The sequence below is a fragment of the Grampus griseus genome (genome assembly GCF_964374135.1).
Source record: "Grampus griseus genome assembly, chromosome: 12".
NCBI classification, from domain to species: Eukaryota; Metazoa; Chordata; class Mammalia; order Artiodactyla; family Delphinidae; genus Grampus; species Grampus griseus.
In genome coordinates, this window is record NC_139006.1 from 6,417,121 (window position 1) to 6,440,939 (window position 23,819).

General features: G+C 46.1%; 2 protein-coding genes across 3 annotated transcripts; one reads left to right on the forward strand and one right to left on the reverse strand.

The window, feature by feature from the left end:
- The first annotated feature begins 860 nt into the window (after window positions 1–860).
- On the forward strand, window positions 861–22,560 carry RILPL2 (Rab interacting lysosomal protein like 2). Of its 2 annotated transcripts, none has more exons than XM_082668295.1 (4): window positions 861–1,277; window positions 8,695–8,846; window positions 14,342–14,452; window positions 22,039–22,560. In XM_082668295.1, exons 1-4 carry the CDS (start codon window positions 957–959, stop codon window positions 22,067–22,069), a joined length of 615 nt encoding a protein of 204 aa, XP_082524421.1. In that variant the 5' UTR covers window positions 861–956; the 3' UTR covers window positions 22,070–22,560. The 2 variants fall into 2 exon arrangements, with proteins under 2 accessions (XP_082524421.1, XP_082524420.1); XM_082668294.1 differs by having other exon boundaries at window positions 874–1,277; window positions 8,764–8,846.
- Window positions 5,618–5,996, reverse strand: LOC309831254 (large ribosomal subunit protein eL37-like). The gene has a single exon (XM_082668296.1). It carries the CDS (start codon window positions 5,973–5,975, stop codon window positions 5,682–5,684), a length of 294 nt encoding a protein of 97 aa, XP_082524422.1. The 5' UTR covers window positions 5,976–5,996; the 3' UTR covers window positions 5,618–5,681.
- Window positions 22,561–23,819: the final 1,259 nt, after the last annotated feature.

A 23,819-nucleotide genomic window follows, 5' to 3' on the forward strand; every position in this document is an offset into this window, starting at 1 on the left:
GCGCCTGGCACACAAGCTTAGTGTTTGTTGGAGGGAAGAATCCAGAATACCCGCTAATATTTTTTGAGCCTTTCCTAAGCGCTTTTTGTCACAGTCATTGTCTCATGATCTCATATATTCCTCACAACGACCCTACTCCGTAGGTACGGTTATTTACCCAGGAGTAAAGTGAGGCTCGGAGGACTTAAGTAACTTGCAAAGGCCACACGCTGGTCAAGTGGAGGAACCCAGGATAGAGCCAGGTGCATAGCGCAGGGAATCTCCATTTAACTGAGGGTCAGATGCCGCCGGTCCCGGTGACCATAGGCCTGGAAGCTCTGCGCAACACGGACCACTAGACTCCCGCGCGCTGCCACCAACTGCTGTTTTCTGCTTTGCCGCACGCTTCAGGAAATATTCTCAGAGACCGGATCTGCCTCCCCTACCATGCAAATTCTATGGTTGGAACACCTGAGTGCAGAAAGGGAAGAGTTGTGTGCTTTTTAGCCTCCTTCCCAGAATGCGGTGGAAACTCCGCCCCTGTCTCCGTGGACACCCTGCTTCTGCGGTGGCTGTCACCAAGGGCGGAGCTGGGGTCGCTGCCCCTCCCCGTCTGCAACAGCTCTCGGTCTGGGAGCGATCACTGTCACCCCTTAACCTCTCTGTTCCTCTTCGCGGCGGCCCTCCCTTTCCCTTGTCCTTTCGTGCCCCAGCCACAACCTGGAGGCCGCACTCCAGCACGGGCCTCCGCTGGGACGGTGCACCGGGAGTCCTGGCCTGAGATCTGCCCTGCGTGGCCTCCTCCTACAGCCCCTCTCCGGGCCCACCCCTCGGCTGCGCTGATTGGCTGCGCCTGCCCCGCCCTGAACAGGCAGGGTCCACTGACCCGCGGAAAGTTTTCCGTGCCGGGAGGAAGCTGGACATTCGGAGACTCCGAGACAGCAGCAGCTCCGGAGGCTGCAGGGGTCTGGGCGGCCATGGAGGAGCCCCCTTTGCGAGAGGAGGAAGAGGAGGAGGGGGACGAGGCTGGGCCCGAGGGGGCCCTGGGCAAGAGCCCCTTCCAGCTGACCGCCGAGGACGTATATGACATCTCCTACGTGATGGGCCGCGAGCTGATGGCCCTGGGCAGCGACCCCCGGGTGACACAGCTGCAGTTCAAGATCGTCCGCGTCCTGGAGATGCTGGAGACGCTGGTGAATGAGGGCAGCCTGACGGTGGAAGAGCTAAGAATGGAGCGGGACAACCTCCGGAAGGAGGTGGAGGGGCTGCGGAGAGAGAGCTCGGCGGCCGGCAGGGAGGTGAGTGCTGGGAGCGGCCACTGGCAGGGGGGACGCTTTCTTGTCTTGAACATCCAAGCCCCTCAAAACAAATCACTGCGAGTATGCAGTCTTCAGATTAGAAGCGTTAAGATGGTTAACATTAATCGAGCACTTGCTCGGTGCTGGCCCCTGTGCCGAGTGTGTTCTAAAGCAGCGGCTTCCTGCATTTTTGACCAGGACCTTGAGCAGTGGCTCTCAAGCTTTAGCAGCCATCAAAATCACCTTGAGTGTTCGTTAAAACACAGATTGCCCGGCCCCAGCTGCAGAGTTTCTGACTCAGTAGGTCTGCAATGGGACCTGAGAATCTGCATTTCTCACAAGTTCCAAGATGATGCTGATTCTCTTGGTCCAGGTTTCACACTTTGAGGAACTTTGACCTAGAGTAAGAAATGCTTTTTAACTAAAGAGAAATTAGTACTTATGACCACAAAAAGATACATATAAGAATATTCAGGGCTTCCCTGGTGGCGCAGTGATTAAGAATCCGCCTGCCAATGCAGGGAACACGGGTTCGAGCCCTGGTCCGGGAAGATCCCACATGCCACGGAGCAACTAAGCCCGTGCGCCACAACTACTGAGTCTGCGCTCTAGAGCCTGTGAGCCACAACTGCTGAAGCCCGCACGCCTAGAGCCCGTGCTCTGCAACAAGAGAAGACACCGCAATGAGAAGCCCGCGCACCGCAACGAAGAGTAGCCCGCACTCACCGCAACTCGAGAAAGCCCGCACAGCAACAAAGACCTAACTCAGCCAAAAATTAATTAATTAATTTAAAAAAAAAAAAAAGAGGGCTTCCCTGGTGGCGCAGTGGTTGAGAGTCCGCCTGCCCATGCGGGGGACGCGGGTTTGTGCCTCGGTCCGGGAGGGTCCCACGTGCTGCGGAGCGGCTGGGCCCGTGAGCCATGGCCTCTGGGCCTGCCCGTCCAGAGCCTGTGCTCCGCAGCGGGGGAGGCCACGGCAGTGGGAGGCCCGCGTACCGAAAAAAAAAAAAAAATCAGAGCAGCTTTATTCATAATTGTGCCAAACTGGAAACAATCTAAATGGAAAAGAGGAATACATTTTTTAAATTGTGGTGCATTCATATGATGGGATACTACACAACAATGAAAAAGAGCAGAGTAGTGATACACACAACTGTATGGATGAATCCTACAGATACTACATTGAGAGACAGAAGCCAGGTACAAAAGAGAGCGTCCTGCACGTGGAATTCAAGAACAGGCAAACTAATCTTTACTTATAGAAGACAGGTTGATGGTAGCCCTGGGATGGGAGAATGGGGGGGGGCAGGAGGGACATTTATAGAGAATTAATCCAGGTGTGGTTACATGGGTGTACACATATGGTAAAAATTGTCAAGCTATAAACTCAAGATTAGTGCATTTTTCTGTATATATGTTATACCCCCATTTTACGAAATTACATTTTACGTTGATATCCAGTGTTGATGAAACAGAAGTTTCAACAATTTACCCTAACTCTCCCTTACTAAACATGATGTACAGTCATACTTTCCTATTCTATTTTTATGAATTTTTAAATTATTTTGCAACTCACTGAATTAATATCATGACTCACTAGTGAATTTCCAGCTATAGTTAAAAAAAAAAAAAACTGCCCCAAGGGGATTATCTCATTTAATCCTCATACTATTATTATTCCCATTTCACAGAAATGGAGGCATAGAACAGTTAAGTAATTTGCCTGAGGACTTAACAAGTAAGAGGTGGAGGCAGGATTTGAGCTCAGAGATGCTAGTCATAACCACACTGTACTAAAATACAGACCTATGACCTTTCTTGTAGTAACATTTGATGAGTGACTGCACTGTGTGGGCTCTGGAGCTATGGCACTAAATTAGACAAGGTCCCTGCCTTCACGGAGCTTCACATCTAGTGGGAGAGGCAAGACACACAGACCTCCGAAACTAGACTACAGGATTACAAACTGAGAAGTATGCCATGAAAGGACAGCAGGAACTGGGTGGCTGAAACTCATAGGGAAGAGTGAAGATTTCTGGTAGCTTCCTTGGTACTCTTTTATTTCACCTACTCATTGCTCACGGTGACAATTATATTTGTAGATAAGGTTCTTCTTTAGTATCCGTCATATGAGATGGTTGAGTGTCATGATTAGTAGCCTGACTTTTGAGATTCAAGAGCAGTTAAATGACTTGCCTAAGATCCCTCAGCTCACATTCTGTGCTCTTTTCCTGTCACCTCCAGCTCCAGGCACAAGGATATGGAGGAAGCCCCATCATGGACCATGAACAGTGTGGTCTGCACGGGGGCCGGGTCATTTCCTGTCTGGGGCATAGCGGACAAGCTTGTCAGCCAGCGGATGAGTTGGCACGTTTTCCTCCCAAACTGTAGTCTTAAGAACAGGGGTGGGGCAAAAGGCGGAGAAAATGAATATTTAGTGTCACTAGACAGTTTATAAAAATATGCCCTAGTGTTTCTTTCTTTCTTGTTTTTTTTAGTTACCATTTTTAGTTGTGGTAGACATAAAAGTTACCATCTTTTTAAGTGCAGAGTTCAGTGGCCTTAAGTACATTCACAGCCATTATTATGCAACCATCACCACCATCCTCTCCAAAACTCCTGTCTTGCGAAACGAAACTGAAACTCTGTACCCACTAAACACTAACTCCAAATGCCCCCTCTCCCTCAGGCCTCTGGTAACTACTGTTCTACTTTCTGTCTATATGGATTTACCTATTCTAGGTACTTCATATAAGCAGAGTCGGATAATCTTTGTCCTTTTGCCACTGGCTTATTTCACTTAATGTCCTCAAGGTTCTTCCATGTTGTGGCATGTGTCAGAATTTCCTTCCTTTCTAAGGCTGAATACTATTCCATTGTATGGATCCACCACAGTTTGTTTATCTGTCTGTTGATGGACACTTGGGTTGCTTCCACCTCTTGGTTTGTGTGAATAATTTTGCTCTGAACGTGGATCCATAAATCTCTCTTTAAGTCCCTGCTTTCAAGACTTTGGGGTATATACCCAAAAGTGGAATTGCTGCATCACATGATAATTCTATTTTTAATTTTTAAAGGATCTGCCATTCAGTTTTTCATAGTGACCACACCATTTTACATTCCTACCAGCAATGCACAAGCGTTCCAATTTTTCCACATCCTTGCCAACACTTACTTTCCGATTTGTTTGTTTGATTACAGTAGCCATCACAATGGGTATGAGAATAGTTTGTTTCCTTTCTTTTTAAAAAATTTAAGTTCAAAATTCAAGTGTTACAAAAGTGTTTGCCTTGGAAAAGCTCCCTCCCCATCTCTCTCCACCCCTAGCCACCACTTCCCCTCCCTAGAAAAAATTAAAATGATCAGTTTCTTAAAGTACCCAGAGATACTTTGTGCAAACACAAGCAGATATGAATATATTTTTCCATTATTCACACAAATGGTATTATAATATATACCCCGTTCTGCCTCTTGCTTATTTTCACTTAACATGGCATGAAAGTTGTACTAAATCAGAATATAAAGAGCTTCCTCACCTTTTAATGGCTTTTGAAAACTTCCACCATACAGTGTTATCAATTGCTCAACGTGAGGGTTCTTAACTTGGAGTTTTTGGAACCCCCCAAGAGGACCATGATTCTAATCCGCAAAATCTATGAACTTGCATGAGAAGAAATTGTATTTTTATTTTCACCAACCTCCATCTGAAATATAACACTTTCTTCAATTATGACGATAGACAACAAACCACAGTAATATTAGCAGTACCTGTGACAATCACCAGTGGAAATCACAGATGTTTTCATATCCCATTACAGTGTAGTGCAGAACTCAAAACTTTGTTTTCCTCTGTATCTTATTAGACCTGTGGCTACATCGTGTTATTTAATAAAGAAGCAGGTCTAGGAATCACAAATTTATTTTTAGAAGATTTTGATGAGTGTGTTCTCTTAGTTGGTTTTCTTGTAATTCTATGCCTTTTATACATTTAAAATCAGTATTTTGAGATGAAATCCACGTGGGCTTTACCAGGCTGCCGTAAGGGTCCACGGCACAAAAAAAAAAGGTTCAGAATCTCTGCTTTAACAAGTTTCCTATCAAAAGACCTTCATTTTCCAATCGTTTGCTCCGACCCCATGCAACAGTGAATTACTCTGACCTGTAGCAGTTGGCCCCCTCAGTATCTAGGGGAAGTGGATTCACTGGGTCAAAGGAAAGCCACATTGGAAGTTTTTTTTTTTTAATTAATTAATTAATGGCTGCATTGGGTCTTCATTGCTGTGCGCGGGCTTTCTCTAGTTAAGGCGAGTGGGGGCTACTCTTCGTTGTGGTGCACGGGCTTCTTATTTTTTTTATTTTTTTTCAAAACCAGAACATTTATTGCGTGACTAATAATTGAAATCCTTAAGGTGAACTGGATGCTGCAACAGCTGCCCTCTTGGGTTTAGGTGTTGTTTCTTCACGGAATCCATGCCTGAATCTGCGGTATACAATTTTTAGGTGCCTCATTCGACCAGTCCCGGTGGTATTTCGTCTTTTAGCTTTAGCACTCCAGTTATACTTCCTCTTCCGCTTGGCAGCGTAGCCACATTTACCACAGGTCGACTTTTGAAGGTGGTAGGCCTTAGAGCCACAGCGGCGGCACAACGTGTGCGTCTTATTACGACGCTTTCCAAACGAGGACGTTCCCTTCGTCATCTCGCTTCTGCCTCCGAGACCAAAGAGCTCGGGCTTCTTATTGTGGTGGCTTCTCTTGTTGCGGAGCACGGGCTCTAGGTGTGTGGGCTTCAGCAGTTGCAGCTCGCGGGCTCTACAGCGCAGGCTCAGTAGCTGTGGCGCACAGGCTCAGTTGCTCCGCGGCACGTGGGATCATCCCGGACCAGGGCTCGAACCCGTGTCCCCTGCATTGGCAGGTGGATTCTCAACCACTGCGCCACCAGGGAAGGGAAGTCCCCTACATTGGAAGGTTTAATAAGTATTGTCAAGTTGCATTCCAAAGGGGTTAAAGAGATTGGCTTCCTCTGCAATCGGTGAAGGAACTGGTTTCCCCACAGCTTTTACAACACAGTGTGTTTTCAAACACGCTGATGTTTATCAATCCGAGAGGAGGAATGTGGTCACTATTGCATTTCTCTTTATAGTGTGGCTTATTCTCTTTATCACCTGTAGAATATTCCAGAGTGTGGTTGTGCCTTAGTTTGTTTAACTAGACTTCTGCTAATGGACATTTAGGTTGTTTTCAAATATTTGCTTTATTTTAACTTTAGCTTGAAAAAATGTCAAACCTATGGAAGAGTTGCAAGATAAGTACAATGAACACTTGTATACCCTTCACCTCAATTCAGGTGTTATATTCAGGTGTATGTATATATGTGTTTGTGTGTGTGTGTACTATGTCTTAAGAGATACACACTGAAGTATTATATACACACATATACATACATGTATATATGCACATATGTACTCATATTTAACAAATATTTATGTCTATATATTATTTATTCGCTCAGAATCTTCAGACATTATGTTAGCTGCAGAGTTAGTAAAAGATAAGGATCTTTCACCCTAAATACTAAATACTTCAGTGTGTATCTCCTAAGACATACTGTTACATAACCACAATAAATAATTGAATTCAGGGGGAAAAGTTGGTAGAATACTAAGATCTAATATGCCATCCCTATTCAAAATTCATAATAATATCCTTTATCGCATTTTTTTTTTCTGATGCAAGATCCAATGCAGGGTTATACGGTACCTTTAGGGCATATCTCTTTAGTCAGCTTTAGTCTGGAACAGTTCCTCAGCTTCTCCTTGTCTTTCATGACCTTGACATTTTTTGAAGATTGTATATCAGTTAGTCTGTAGAATGTCCTTTAACTTGGGCTTGTTCTGATGTCTCCTCATGGTTAGATTCAAGTTATACATGTTTAGCAGGGATACCACGTAAGTGTGCTGTGTCCCTCTCGGTGCCTCGTATCAGGAGGCACCTGATTCAGTTTGTCGTTATTGGCGATGGTAACTTCTATCACTTGGTTAAGGTGGTGTCTGCAAGATTTCTGCACTGTAAGGGTGTCTTTGTTCCCTTTGTAATGCATAAGTAGCCTATGGGAAAGTACTTTGAAACTGTGAAATATCCTGTTCCTCAACAAACTTTCACCCAAAAGTTTTAGGTCCATTCATTAGTCTTGCCTGAATCAATTATTACTGCGTTGGTTGCAAAAGGATGATTTTCTGACTCTATCATCTTCTACACTTATTAATTGGCATTCTTCTGTAAAGTACAGATCCCCCTCCTCCTTTCTGGTATTAGTCCGAGTTCTCCAGAGAAATAGAACAATAGGTGATATAGATGTAGATATAGACACAGATGAAAATATTTATTGTAGGAGTCGCCTCACGTGGTTATGGAGGCCGAGAAGACCCACAATCTGCTGCCTGCAAACTGTAGAATAAGGAAAGCCAGTGGTGTAATTCAGTCCAAGTCAGAAGGCTTGTGTCAGGGGGCTGATGGCATAAGTCCTGGTCTAGGTCCAAAAGCCCAAGAACCAGGAGGGTTGATGTGCACTGTCCAAGGGCAGGAGAAGAAGGATGTCCTGCTCAAGCAGGGAGTGAATTCACCCTCTCTCCACCTTTTTGTTCTATTCAGGCCCTCAATGGATTGGATGAAGCCCACCCACACTGGGGAGGAGCCTCTGCTGTACTCAGGTCACCAAGTCAAATGCTAATCTCTTCCAGAAACACCTTCACAGTCACACCCAGAAATAATGGGTTAACCAGCTGTCTGGGCATCCCTTAGCCCAGTCAAGTTGACACATAAGATTAGCCATTACATCCCCATTAATTAGTTAATTAATTTAAATTTAAATTTTTATTTATTTTATTTTTTTGGCCACGCCACTCAGCATGTGGGATTTTAGTTCCCCGACCAGGGATTGAACCCATGCCCCTCGCAGTGGAAGCTTGGAGTCCTAACCACTGGACCACCAGGGAATTCCCTAAATTAAAAATTTTAAGTATGGATTCCTGAATCCTGTTTTTATTTGATGGGTTATTATCCATTCCTGTTACTATTCACGCGGATACTCAAGTCGTTCAGTTTGGCCAGTAGGAGTGCCTTCAAACTGTGTCCTTTTGATCTGTCTCCATCCCTTACACAGTGGAATGTTCCAGACTCAACTTGGACTTTCCCTGTTCCAGCCCTGGACTCAGCTATTCTCCAAGGAGCCCTGGCTCCTTTCTTGGAGAATGGTACTTGGAATTCTTGCCTCTTTACCATCAACCAAACACTTCCAACAGGCAACGTCTCATCTCATCAGATCCCTGGGAGTAGTAACAGAACAAGAGAAGTTTCCTTTCTGGGATGGACAGTCCATCCTCATGAGGGAAACTGTATAAGTGATATCTTTTCTTACAGGTGAACCTGGGACCAGACAAAATGGTGGTTGACCTGACAGATCCCAACCGACCACGCTTTACTCTACAGGAGCTGAGAGACGTGCTGCAGGAGCGCAACAAACTCAAGTCGCAGCTGCTGGTGGTGCAGGAAGAGCTGCAGTGCTATAAGAGGTGGGCTGTGCTGCCTGGGGCTCCTACACTGCAGAGCAAGACACTGCCTAGAATTCCTTGATATATTACATATCTGTTCTTATGTTCATCCAATCTACTTATTGAAGACCCACTATATGCCAGACACTATTCCTGGCACTGGGGGTAGAGCAGGAACAAAACAGAAAGTCCGTGCTAGTCTAGGGGGAAGACAGGCAATCAGCCAGAAGGCCTGCAATGAACACACAGGATAATGGTGGTGAATGCTGAAGAGAATGTAGATCAAGGTGACATGACAGAGAGCAGAGTGCTGGGGGGGCCCTGCTTTAGACTGGGTGGTCAGGGAAGACGCCCCTGAGGTGAATGACAAGAAGCAGCCAACCATGTAAAGATTTGGTTGCGTAAAAGTAGAACAAGAAGCGCAAAGGCCCTGAGGTAGGAACCCATTTGGCCAATTAAAGAGGCCCACCATGGTGGAACTTGGAATATGAGGTAGAGGACGGTCCAGAAGAGACGGAGGGGTGGCCTTTTTGGACACAGGAAGGAGCTCTAGTTTTGGGGGTTTTTTAAAAATAAATTTATTTATTTTTGGCTGTGTTGGGTCTTCGTTGCAGTGCATGGGCTTCTCATTGTTGTGGCTTCTCTTGTTGCGGAGCACGGGCTCTAGGCACGCAGGCTTCAGTAGCTGTGGCTTGCGGTCTCTAGAGCTCAGGCTCAGTAGTTGTGGCGCATGGGCTTAGTTGCTCCACGGCATATGGAATCTTCCCAGGCCAGGATTCAAACCTATGTCCCTTGCATTGGCAGGCAGATTCTTAACCACTGCGCCACCAGGGAAGCCCAGGAGCTCTAGTTTTAATGTAAGCGTAATGTGAAGATCTTGGGAAATCTTAAGGGAATGACACAGTCTGATTTACTATTTTAAAAGATCAATGTGGTGATTTTGATAACTGAATGACTTGGTTATGTGAGAGAATGTCCGTGTTCTCTGGAAAGACACTTAAGCATTTAGGAGTGAGGGGGTAAGATTCTTTTCTCCAGTTTACTCTCAAGTGGTTCAGGGAGAAGATGGTTGCATGGGTGGGTGGGTAGGTGGGTAGGTGGATGGATGGATGGATGGGTAGGTAGATAGATACACGGATAAGCATTTGAGGGATCTGGGTAGATATATGGGAAGTTTTTGTACTAGTATTACACCTTTTCTCTAAGTTTGAAATTGTATAAAAATTACAAGTTAGAAAAGATCACAATAATACTGGGTAGAGGAGGAACTGTAGGACAAGCAAGAGAGGAAATAAGGAAGCTGTTGACATAGCAGGTTTGGACTTCACTTTATCCTTCTGCACCATGTTTCCCCAAATAGTTTACTTTATGTAGGTATTTCTTGAAAAGGGAGCTCTAGGGAGTTCCCTGGTGGTCCAGTGGCTAGGATTCGGCGCTTTCACTGCTGTGGCCCGGATTCAATCCCTGGTCGGGGAACTGAGTTCCCACAAGCCACACAGCGCGGCAAAAAGGAGCTCTGTGGTTGAATAATTCTGGGAAACACTGAGTTAAACAAAGCAGGTTCCCTTAGAGGCAGGAGAAGGAAAGATCAAGAGAATAAAAACATGGTGCCAGGACTTCCCTGGTGGTCCAGTGGTTAAGACTTCGAGCTCCCAATGCAGGGGGGCGCAGGTTCGATCCCTGGTGGGGGAACTAAGATCCCACATACCTCAGGGTGCCGCCAAAAAGTAAAAACCAAAACAAACAAAATGTAGTGCCAACTAATATTTATCAATGCTTACCATGTGCTAAGTGTATCCCGAGCATCATTTCAATTACTGTTCACAGCAAGCCTATGAGTTAGGGTAATGTTATCCCCAAGATGATCTAAGGGTCAGAGAGGTCAAGTACCTGCTTGAAGTCCCAGGGCTGGTGGTGGCAACCTTGAGACATGGCGTCAGACAGCCTGACATTAGAGTCTGAGCTTTTAATTATCATGCCACATTTGGACTCGGAAAGTTTGGAAGTAAGGAAATACTCTAATTCAAAACAAAACAAAGCTCCAATGATATTATTCCTTAAATTCATTCAATGTGGCATCATTAAGAGAGCATCAAAGTAAAAATGTCCTAGGAAGCTAAATCCAAAAGAGCTGAGCTCTGCCAACAGGAATTTAATTGTCTTCCTTCTGCTGAGGTTGGAACGCTGTTAATGGAAAGACCTGTCTTCATCTCATTTAATAAGTACTCCAGACACGGTTAATTAAAAAGAGGAACTCTTAGACTGCCGATGCCATGAGCAGCTGGCTAGTGAATAAAGCAACCCACGTTAGTTCCAGTTTTGAATTCCCAGAGAACAACAGATGTGCACTTCCCATCTGGTACAGACCAATAGACAGACAGCAGGATTCTGTTTAGTCTCCTGTGTTATATATTCTGGAGAAACCAGAATGGCAACTGAGGTGTTCTCTTAGCAACTGCATCAATTTGGAGGCCGAAGCTCATACTAATGATAGTTTTAACTGAAAGCAGAGATGGTCGACTGTTTCCAAAGATGGTCACTACGGTTTTTCCCATCCTGCATTCCTTTTTTAATTATTTATTTATTTATTTATTTATTTTATTTTTGGCTGCATTGGGTCTTCGTTGCTGTGCGTGGGCTTTCTCTAGTTGCAGCGAGCTGGGGCTACTCTTCATTGCGGTGCGCGGGCTTCTTATTGCGGAGGCTTCTCTTGTGCGGAGCACGGGCTCTAGGCGCGCGGGCTTCAGTAGTTGCGGCACACGGGCTCAGCAGCTGTGGCACACAAGCTCTAGAGCTCTGGCTCAATAGTTATGGCACACAGGCTTAGTAGCTCCGCGGCATGTGGGATCTTCCCGGACCAGGGCTCGAACCCGTGTTCCCTACTTTGGCAGGCGGATTCTTAACCACTGTGCCACAAGGGAAGTCCCCCTGCATTCCTTTTCCAATGAAATTTTTCCACTCCTCTCATCGGAGTAGAGGTAGAGTCTATTTTCCGTCCCCTTGAATCTGGACGGCCCTCTGACTTGCTCTGACCAATCGAATGTGGTAGAAGTGATGCTGTTTGGCTTCCTAGGTTAAGGCTCTAAAAGGCCTAGCAGCTTCCATGTTTGTGCTCTCAGATTGCTGCCTTGAGACCACCATGCTATGAGGAAGCTCAAGGTAGTCACATGGAGAGGTCACATGAAGAAGAACCAAGGTGCCCCATATGACAGCCCCAGCTGCATCCAGCCCCCAGCTGATCCTCCAACTGAATGCAGCCAGTTGAGAACCCCAAACTAGACCATCAGGAGAACCACCAAATGAACCATAAGAAACAGAGCCATCATGAGAAGTCATAAATCATCATAGTTTTAAATCACTAAGTTTTAGGGTGTTATGTAATGGTAGATAGTGGGAAAAGGTAATTTTTAGATGATTCTCATATGAATATTATTATAATAAATATATATAATAAAAATAGAAATAATATTAAGTAATAAGAGCCCACTCTTTGCAAAGAAAGAGAGAGAGGGGTAAATTCTGCTATCTGACATTCATACCTAAAGGGGTATCTCAGTCAGCTCAAGCTGCCATAACAAAACACCAGAGACTGGGTGGCTTAAACAATAGAAATTTTTTTTCTCACAGTTCTGGAGGCTAGAAGTCCAAGGTCAAGGTGCCAGTATGGTTGGTTCTGGCTCTTCCTGGCTTGTAGACAGCTGCCTTCTTGCTGTGTCCTCAAATGGTGGGGAGAATGAGAGAGCAAGCCGTCTGGTGTCTCTTCTTACAAGGGCACTAATCCCATCATGAGGGCCCACCCTCATGACCTCATGTAAACCTAATTGTCTTCCAAAGGTCCCATCTTCAAATACCATAACATTAAGGGTTAGGGCTTCAACATATGAATTCAGTCTGTAGTAAGGGGAAAATTGATGCCTATAGCATGGACATAAATTTACCAGTAGGTACCACAACAAAATACCTAAGTGGATCTAATGAGCTTACTGGGTCAGACTTTTTTTTTTTTAATATTTATTTATTTATTTATGTGGCTGCATCAGGTCTTAGTTGCAGCATGTGGGCTCTCTAGTTGTGGCGCCCTGGCTTAGTTGCCCCACGGCATGTGGGATCTTAGTTCCCCGACCAGGGATCGAACTTGCATCCCCTGTATTGGAAGGCAGATTATTTTTTAATATTTAAAAAATTATTTATTTATTTATCTATGGCTGTGTTGGGTCTTCGTTGCTGCATGCGGGCTTTCTCTAGTTGTGGCGAGCAGGGGCTACTCTTCATTGCAGTGCACAGGCTTCTCATTGCGGTGCCTTCTCTTGCGGAACACGGGTTCCAGGCGCCTGAGCTTCAGTAACTGTGGCACGGAGGCTCAGTAGTTGTGGCTTGCAGGCTCCAGAGTGCAGGCTCAGTGGTTGTGGTGCAGGGGCTTGGTTGATCCACGGCATGTGGGATCTTCCCGGACCAGGGCTTGAACCCGTGTCCCCTGCATTGGCAGGCAGATTCTTAACCACTCCACCACCCGGGAAGTCCCATGGAAGGCGGATTCTTAACCACTGGACCACCAAGGAAGTCCCTGGGTCAGACATTTAAATGCTTCACCGTGGTCAGCCTTCTTTTGGTTGCAGGTGACAGAGATCCAATTCAAACTAGCTTAAGCACAAAAGGGAGTTTTATCGGTCACATAGCTGGGAAGGATCCTGGAACTGGTCTCAGAAATAAAGAAAAAACTGCAACTAAGGCCTCAGTGTTGGAATCAGGGACTGTGTGCCTCTTTCTTTCCTCTTTGCTTCTCTTTATTGGCCTTATTATTTTGTATTAAAGACAGTCCTTCTCTGAATCTTAGGAAGCATGGCTGCTGGCAATCAGCAAGTGAGAGAGAATAGCCTTCTTCCAACTTCTGTACATCAAATCCAGGGAAGTACTCTGGCCCTCTTTGGGTCACCTGACCTAAATATCTTATTGATCAATATCAATCTAGGTCTTATCACCATCTGACTTACTATATATTTTTAAATTTTACTTATTTATTTGTTTCTTGACTGTTTCCTTTCCCAATGGGATATAAATTGCATGAGAGAAGGTATTTTATCTATTTTGTTAATTGCTATATCTATATACATTGGTACAATTTGTAGCTTAATAATATTTGTTGAACGAATGAATGAATTCCATTTATTATCTCGCTTAATCCCTCAATCCTAGGAATTAGGTACTTTCATTATCCTTATTTTACTAATTAGGAAATCAAGGGTTAAGTTAAAGGATTTATACATTGTTATATTTCTAGCAATTGGAGAAGCTTAAAGTACCAGCCAATGGAATTAGCCAAGGGAAAGAAAGAAGAGGTGTCAACAGTGGAAAGGTGGAAGGAAGATTCTAATCATCTGAGTCAGAATGTCTAACTGTAGCATTTCAATGATAATATTATTAATATAATAATAATTATTAAGCACCTTCACTTTCAGAGCTGCACAGATAAGAGATCTACAATAAAACAACCCACTTATTTGTCTCCTTTTTCCTAGTGGCCTGATCCCAGCAAGAGAAGGCCCAGGAGGAAGAAGAGAAAAAGATGCTCTGGTTACCAGGGCCAGCAATGCCAGCAGTAACAAGGAGGAGACAATCATAAGGAAGCTGTAAGTCACCTGGCTGCCCCCTGTTGCCACTAAATAATCACTAAAGGAGGGAGTTGGGGTGAGAGGGGGAGGTCCTGCTCTCCTGGTGGTGGTCTTGCAGCTGCTATGAAAACTCATTGCCGGTGTATTATAATATCTGCCAGGCAGTAGCGTAAGCATTTAACATATATTAATTCATTGACTCTTCACAGTGACCCTATGAGGTAGGAACTATTACAATCCCCAACTTACAGATGGGGAAGTAAAGACCAAGAAGTAAAGTTAAGTACCCAGGGTCACACAGATAGTAAACAGTGAAGTCAGGATTTGAACCCAAGGAAATCCAGATTCTACACTCCACTGCCTCCCTATGATATAATAACAATAACCAAATAATAATAATATTACAACCACAAGAAAAACACAGTAACAATAATGATTGGAGTTTAAGGGGGCTAGTTCATCACCAACTTTGGAGGACCCTGGGTCTCCCAACGCTGGGACCCATAATGCAGTGTCCTCTGAATACCCCCCTCGTGTTCACGCACCATTGTTTTTTTTTTTTTTTTTTTGCGGTACGCGGGCCTCTCACTGTTGTGGCCTCTCCCGTTGCGGAGCACAGTCTCCGGACGCGCAGGCTCAGCGACCATGGCTCACGGGCCCAGCTGCTCCGCGGCATGTGGGATCTTCCCGGACTGGGGCACGAACCTGCATCCCCTGCATCGGCAGGCGGACTTTTAACCACTGCGCCACCAGGGAAGCCCTCACGCACCATTGTTAATCCCTTGTTTCTTTGCTTGCTGTGCCTCAAACCATGGGTGTGGGACACTAGTTAAAATTCAGATTCTCAGATATCAAGTCATTGATTCTAGGATGAGGCCCAGAAATCTGGATTTTTACTAAATTCCCAGACAGTTCTGATGTGGGGAACCCTTGGACCACACCTTGAGATGTGCCTTTTCTGTCTACAGATGTCAGTACAATTAGGCACACCTTTCCTCCACCCCAGGCTGAAGGGAGCAGCTGGTTTGCCTTGGTTGCTTTGAGAATGTCCGGCCTGGTGACAGTTTATCAGCTCCTGGTCTTTTGGATCGAAAGTGAGAAACAGCCTCGATCAGGGATCTCAAACTAGAAAGCCTACGGGGGCCAAGCACTTAATGTGGATGAGTGATGGGGCTGTGGGGTGGGGTAGGGGACAGTTGCCCCTCAGTTCTGTCTGGCCTAGGAATAACATGTTACCAGAGCTTCCGCTTCTTGAGTGAAGCCGAGAAGCCGGATTTGTTCATGGAATCTGATTTCCAAATGCCGGCAAATAATTTAAGATTAAAAATAAAGACTGTACGATCCAAACGACCCACCATCGCAGGCTGTATCAGGTCCTAGGCCGCCATCTGGCTCTTGCTCCATTATTCCTGCCTCTCAGGGAGGGCTGAGGGGACCTCGTTTTCTTCCATTCATTCGGTCATTAGTCAGTCAACAAACCCTCACTGAGTCTATATTGTGCACCAGGTGTGGTGCTTAAGCTGGGGGTGCTGCAGTGACCTATTTTGCAAGGACTTCATGGACTCCAACTTCACAGGGAAATAATTTTGAGGGATCAGAGATTCTGAGTTACCTTCCAGGGCAGGTTTAATTAAGATGCCTTTGTTTCAAGAGAGAGGAGAAAATTTTATTTTTATTTTTCTGTTTTTGGATCTCAGGAACATAGGGTTGCGTTAGTGAGTCTCAGCTCATGGCACAATGCACCTCGCTGTGAGCGTAAGACCCCTTTCTTCTTGGTTTTATTTGTTCCCTCTTTATCCCCATCCCCCATTCCCATTCTGCTTCCCAGCTCCCCTCCCCCTCAGCCAGTCTCCTATGGGTATTTATTTACCATGTTCTAAAAATTGTATATTGTCTTTTGTGGATGTATTTTCAATAGTAACTGATATTTTGTTTAACACTTCATTCTGTTTCCTCGTATTGTTTTTTTTTTTCTTCACTAAGCACTGTTGTTGTTTTCTTTTTTATCAGGCACCCTTTTTTTTTAGAAAAAGAAATATATATTTAAAAAAATTTTTGGCTGTACCGTGGCATGCGGGATCTTAGTACCCCGACCAGGGATGGAACCCGTGCCCCTTGCAGTGGAAGCGCAGAGCCCTAACCACTGGACTGCCAGGGAATTCCCTCAGGAACTCTTTTTTAAATTTTAATAATATATTTTACTAACCCAACACATCCAAAATATTATCATTTCAACGTGTGATCACTATAAAACATTATTAATGAGATATTTTACATTCTTTTTTTTAAATAGTAAGCCCTTGAAATCTGATGTGTATTTTACACTGACAGCACATTTCAGTTAAAGACTCGTTATGGGGCTTCTCTGGTGGCACAGTGGTTAAGAATCCGCCTGCCAATGCAGGGGCCACGGGTTCGAGCCCTGGTCTGGGAAGATCCCATATGCCGCGGAGCAGCTAAGCCCGTGTGCCACAACTACTGAAGCCCGCGCGCCCTAGAGCCCGTGCTCCACAACAAGAGAAGCCACCACAATGAGAAGCCTGTGCACCGCAACAGAGAGTAGCCCCCGCTCACCGCAACTAGGGAAAGCTCGTGCACAGCAATGAAGACCCAACGCAGCCAAAAATAAATAAAATTAATTAATTAATTTAGAAAAAAAAAGACTCGTTTTGTTTCAAGGGCTCAAAAGGCATGTGGCCACTGTATTGGACAGCATAGCTTTAGCCGATATATGGTCAGATGCTTTGGGCTTTGAGAACTGAGTTTGAATGATCTTTTTTTTTTTTTTTTGTATTTTTTATTTTAATCATACCTAACATAAAATTTACCATTTTAATTTTTTTTTTTTTTGCGGTACGCGGGCCCCTCACCGTTGTGGCCTCTCCCGTTGCGGAGCACAGGCTCCGGACGCGCAGGCCCAGCGGCCATGGCTCACAGGCCCAGCTGCTCTGCAGCATGTGGGATCCTCCCGGACCGGGGCACGAACCCGTGTCCCCTGCATCGGCAGGCGGACTCACAACCACTGTGCCACCAGGGAAGCCCTTAATTATTTTTTTAAAAATTGAAGTATAGTTGGACTTCCCCGGTGGTCCAGTGGTTAAGACTCCACACTTCCAATGCAGGGGCTGCGGGTTTGATCCCTGGTCGGGGAACTAAGATCCTGTATGCCGTGTGGCGCAGCCAAAAAAAATAATAATAATAAAGAAATTGTAGTACAGTTGATTTATAATGTTGTATTAGTTTCAGGTATACAGCAAAACGATTCAGTTATACAAATATATATATTCTTTTTCAGATTATTTTCCATTATAGGTTATTACAAGATATTGAATATAGTTCCCTGTGCTGTACAGTAGGTCCTTGTTGTTCATCTATTTTATATACAGTAGTTTGTATCTATTAATCCCAAACTCCTAATTTATCCGTCCCCGCCACTTCCCCTTTGCTCACCATAAGATTGTTTTCTCTGTCTGTGAGACCATTTTAATCACTTTTAAGTGTACAATTCAGTCACATTAAATGCATTAAGATCCTGTGCGTCCACCACCACTATCCATTTCCGGAACTGTTTCGTCATCCTGTCCCGAAGCTCTGTCCCCATTAACCATTAACTCTTCTGTTCCCCTCCTCCAGCCCCTGGCACCCACCACTCTACTTTCGGTCTCTATGAATCTGACTACCCTTGGGACCTCATATAAGTGGAGACATGCAGTATTTGTCCTTTCATGACTGGCTCATGTGATTAGCATAATGTCTTCAGGTTCATCCATGTTGTACCACGTGTCAGAATTTCTTTCCTCTTTAAGGCCCAGTGATATTCCATGGTATGTATAGACCACATTCGATTTATCCGTTCATCTGTGGATGGACATTAAGCAGTTTTTAAGAGCTGTCCATATAGCAGCATAGACATCCAACTTGTTTCTGACCCCAGCGATGGGATCGCAGGTTGCCTCCCCCACTGTGGACAGTGCTGCAGTGAATATCTCCATGCTTCTTCATGTCCTCTCCTGGACCTGGGTGTGAATTTCCCAGGGATATATACCCAGGAGTGATACTGCAGGGCCGTGGGGCCTATCATCCAGGGTTCTTGCTTATCAACAAAGGCTCACGCAAAAGGAGTGACTGAAAAGATTTAAAGAAGGGACATTTTACAGACGTGGGAAGAGAGATGCGGGATGGAGAAGCATGGAGAAGCATCCTGGGGTGGGCAGCAGAGGGGCGGGGGGAGGGAGCTGTGAGGGGAAGGGGGAGAGTCATACAGGCATGTGGCCTTTAGAAGAGGAGCACACAGTAACTAGTGAAACAAAGCCTGGCACGGACAGAGCAGGGAGTGAATGCCCTCACCTCTCTCTCTTCCCACCCTCCCCACGCGTGCAGGCGCTTCCCATTGGCTGAGCCCAGCCGGAAGCTAGAGGACAAGGGAGCTTGTTGAGATCCCCCACAGAGCTCAGCCGCCTGGAGCCGCAGGCTAGTGAAGAGAGGGGATGCTTCTGCAGGGGCAAACAGCCCCCCGAGTGCGTGTCTTAGTTCAGTTAAGTATTACGCGCAGGCTCAGCGGCCATGGTTCACGGGCCCAGCCGCTCCGCAGCATGTGGGATCTTCCCAGACCGGGGCACGAACCCATGTCCCCTGCATCGGCAGGCGGACTCTCAACCACTGCGGCACCAGGGAAGCCCTACCAGGCTTTCTTGAATGGCTGCATGAAACAGCTTTATCAGACGAGACCTCCTGAAACCACATTTACTTACTCTTCCAACAAATACTTATTGAGCGCCTACCATGTGCTAGGCACTGGTCTAGGTGCTGGGGATACAGTGAGCAAGACGGATTCCCTGCCCTCATGGCGCTTACATTCCAGCAGGGGAGGCAGAGGGTGAACCGGTCAGGAAATGTACTAACGGGACAGCTTCAGATGGCCCTACCTGTGCTGAAGACCATTAAATAGGGTGCTGAGAAAGAGGTTGATCAGGAGCTGTTTTTTTTTTTTTTAAAGTTATTTTTGGCCATGCCACGCGACTTATGGGATCTTAGTTCCCCAAACAGGGATCAAATCCGGGCCCTGGGCGGTGAAAGCGTGGAGTCCTAACCACTGGACCGCCAGGAAGTTCCCGATAGGGAGCTACTTTAGATTTGGGGAGTCCCAGAAGACGTCTATGGAAAGGCAACATTCAAGCTGAGCCCTGGAAGGCCATAGCGACCTGAGTTTTCCCTGCCTTCCTGGCAGAGGGAACAGCAGGTGTAAAGGCCAGAGGCTGGAGAGAGCTTGTGCAACAGAGATCATGGTGGCTGGAGCGGCAAAGAGAAGGGAGGCAAGGTTGGAGAAGGGGAGGGAGCGGGTCATTCGGGGCCGAGTGGATCCCGGTGACGACTTTGGGTTTCATTCTAAGTGCTTCGGAAAGACCTTGGAAGGTTTGAAGCTGGGGAGTGACATGTCCATAGTCACCTATAAAAAGGTCACTCTGGCTGCTTTGTGAAGAAGGGTTGAGGGGACAAGTAGGGCCAGTGGGAGTCTCTTCCCCAAGAAAGGGTCTCCCGAGGTAAGATAATGAATGAAAGAGCATCTCCACCCTACAGCAGGTGTCAGATCTGAAGGTGTTTATTTGGGACATTCACTGGCTGAGGATCTCACTGTAAACAAGGCTTCTAGACCCATAAGCTACTGGTTTCTTTCTTTTAATATTTATTTATTTATTTTATTTTTGGCTGTGTCGGTCTTAGTTGCGGTGTTCGGGATCTTTTTGCAGCACGCGAGATCCTCTGCTGAGGTGCATGGGCTTCTCTCCGGCTGTGGCCCGCATGCTCAGTGGTTGCGACACACGCGGGCTTAGTTGCCCCACGGCATGTGGGATCTTAGTTCCCTGACCAGGGATCGAACCCGTGTCCCCTGCATCAGAAGGCGGATTCTTAACCACCGGACCACCAGGGAAGTCCCCATAAGCTACTGGTTTCTTTCTGCCTCTTCTAGGGGAGTTCTTTGGGTTACTTAATTGGAGTTTGAGCCTGATACGGCAAAAATACAATGTTTGTAAGCCAGCCTGAGGACACAGGTTTAAAGAGTGTGAGACCACAAATTCACGTCAGACAAGATTACTGAGCTAATGGAATGAATGAGTGAATGAATGAATGAATGACTCTCTGAAGGAGTAGGTCATGCTGAGAAGGATTTTTGTCTTTGTCCTGAGGACAGTGGGGAGCCATGCAAGGGTTTAAGCTGAGGAGTGACTGAGCTCTGCACAGTGACGCGGTCATTCTGGCCACCCCATGAGTGGATTGTGGGGGGAGGGGAGGCTGTTATGCTCCTCCTGGTGGCTTGGCCTGCGGGTGGCAGTGGAGGAGATGAGAAGTGGGGGGATCAGAACATAGCTGGGGCGTGGTGACTAAAATACAGCAGGTGGGCTGAGGGGAGACGAGTTGAGAACAACTCCTGGTTGCTGGCTTGAATGACGTTTCCTGAGACAGGGAAGTGGGGTTGGCGGGGTATGCGCAGGCTCAGGGGGCGGGCGGCTGAGCCCTAACGCCTGTATCCGCATGTGAGTCAAGGGCTCGTCCTGCTGTTGCTGGCAGAGCTGCTAGCAGTGCTCAAGAGGTTTGTCTTTGACTGGAAGCAAGAGCCCATATCCCCATCACTGACTTTTCAGCCCACCAGCCATCTTTCCTACAACTGGAAATAGCATTGACACTGTACTTTGTGTCACTGTACTTTGATCAACCCCAGATGTCATTCTGTTTTTAAAATTTTATTTATTTATTTTTGGCTGCACTGGCTCTTCGTTGCAGCGCGGGCTTTTCTCTAGTTGCGGCGAGCAGGGGCTACTCTTCATTGCGGTGTGTGGGCTTCTCATTGCGGTGGCTGCTCTTGTTGCGGAGCACGGGCTCTAGGCGCGCGGGCTTCAGTAGCTGTGGCACGCGGGCTCAGTAGTTGTGGCGCACAGGCTTAGTTGCTCCGAGGCATGTGGAATCTTCTCCGACCAGGGACAGAACCTGTGTCCCCTGCGTTGGCAGGCAGATTCTTATCTACTGCGCCACCAGGGAAGCCCCCAGATGTCATTCTTCCTTTTCAAAACTTTGCATGAGGGGGACTGAAAGTTTGTTACTCATGCCTCAGGGGATATCTTTATATGTTTTATCTGTTATATCCAAGAACTTACATGTTACTCTTTATTCATTGCAAATATCTATTTTATAATTGTAGGTACCATTGAGAAGTTATCACTTCCTCTACAATAAAAACCACTTAAAATCAGAAATTGAAAAAAAAAAAGGTTCCAGACTCCATCTGTCAGTCTAGCACAGTAGTTATGTGGGCTCTGGGCCCAAGTCCCAGTGGTTCCAAGATATGCTGTGTGACCTTGGGCCTGTTACTTAACCTCCCATAACCTCAGTTTGCTCATCTATAAAATGGGGGTATTGATTGTACTCACCTCCTCATGTTATGAGTTTGAAATGAGCTAGTAGATGGAAAGCCCTGGAACAGTGCCTGTCCCATAATGAGCCCCGAGGAAATGGCCTGCAGGAGCTGCTTACAGATTTTGCAGGAGGTTCTGCACCTCCCACTTCAGAACTCGCTCTGTTTCCTCTGACCCCTCTCTCTCTCCACCCAGGTTCTCTTTCCGATCAGGGAAGCAGACATAGATCTGGGACCATGGCTCAGTTCTCAGAAGACGACTTCAAAAATCATCTCTCAGTGCCAGTGCGTACCCACTGCACTTGCTCCTTTGTTTCCCCTCAAAGCCGTCTGAGGAGGAACGGATGAGGTTTTCTCCCCGGCTGCAGAATTGAACACCCCCGAAGCCTGGGCCAGGGCGAGTGAAGCGGCACAAAGAAACCGAGAAAGCAGAAGGAAAGCGAAATGGGGCCACCTGCAGCCCCACTTCAACCCCCCAAGAGGCCCCCAGCGTGCGGATGTGCTTTCTGCTTCTCAGGGCTCACAAACGACCCAGGTCTTTACTGCGTAGCTGCAAAATACACCAGCCCAAATCGGGGGGGGGGGGGGGGGAGAAGAGGATGCAGGACCATCTGGTATGGACTTTGCAGTGACGACTTCACTGATATTTGGTGACTATCTGATTTTGCTAACGTGACTTTCTTTACATGATTTTTTAATTAAAGTAAAATGACTTTTACACTTTCTGTGTTTTAGAGTGGCCTCTTAGAGTTACGTGACCTTGTGTAAGTTACTTCAGCTTTTTGGAGTCTTGGTTTCCAAATCTGTGAACTGTATACAGTTGACCCTTGAATAACACAGATTGAACTGCAAAGGTCCACTCACACACAGATCCTTTTTCAATAGTAAGCACTGTAGTACTGCACGACCTGCACTTGGTTGAATCTGCGTATACGGAGGAAACTCGAATATGGAGGGCTGACTATAAGCTGTATGCGGATTTTTCGACTGTGGAGAGGGTGGGTGTCCATAATTCCCTGCATTGTTCAAGAGTCAAATACACACACACACACGTATATATACATATATAACGTATGTATACCTACATACATATATATATGGTGCACATACATCTCATTGAATCTAAGTGAGGCACCATTATTTTGTGTGTTGCTATGACAGGAAAAATGCTACAAATTATAACATTAAGATGCTATTGATTTTAAGGCTCATCCTGATTTCAGCAATGTTAAAATGTGGAAAAAAATAAGTGCATTTAGGAATCAATGAAATACAGTCTGTAGATAGCGGGAGACTATACTTTGCAAAGAAACTAATGAGCCTGCTGAACTCACCCTATGAGCCTGTCTTCTTAGTGAATAACACTGGCTTACTGAACGTGTTTCCCGGCTGCCTGGATTATCTCATTTATTCCTATAACATCTGAGGAGATGGGGACTAATACTAATCGTCCCGTTTACAGATTTGGAAACCAAGACCCCAAGAGGTGAGAGTACTTCACACGAGGTCACGTAGCTGGGAAGTTACTGCCCAGAATGCACACGGAGGCCTGATTCTAAGGCCTCGGTTCTTATCTGTGACGCTCTATGTACCCTATTCTCCAAAAAGTGCAAATATTAATAATGAGTGCAATTTACTATATGCCTTGCCCACACCTATATATGTTGCCTCACCTTATCCCTATGGGATGGGCGTTACTATTATTCCCGTGGTTCACCCAAGCACGTGCCAGCAGTGGGGCTAAGGGGCTTGTCTAAGGCCCCAGCTGGAAAGTGATAAAAGTGGGACTTGAACCCAGGTGCCAAGGCCAAGACCACTCTGCCTCCCAAGAAGAGTCGGCAATGTTCAAATGTCTGATCCAGAATGCCATCTCAGCAGCATCTTAGATCGGGGGGGGGTCCTGATTCCTGTAACGCTGCAACCCTGACTGGTTGCTGCCCTCTTAACAGCAGGGAGGGAGGAGGATTTCTGCACCTT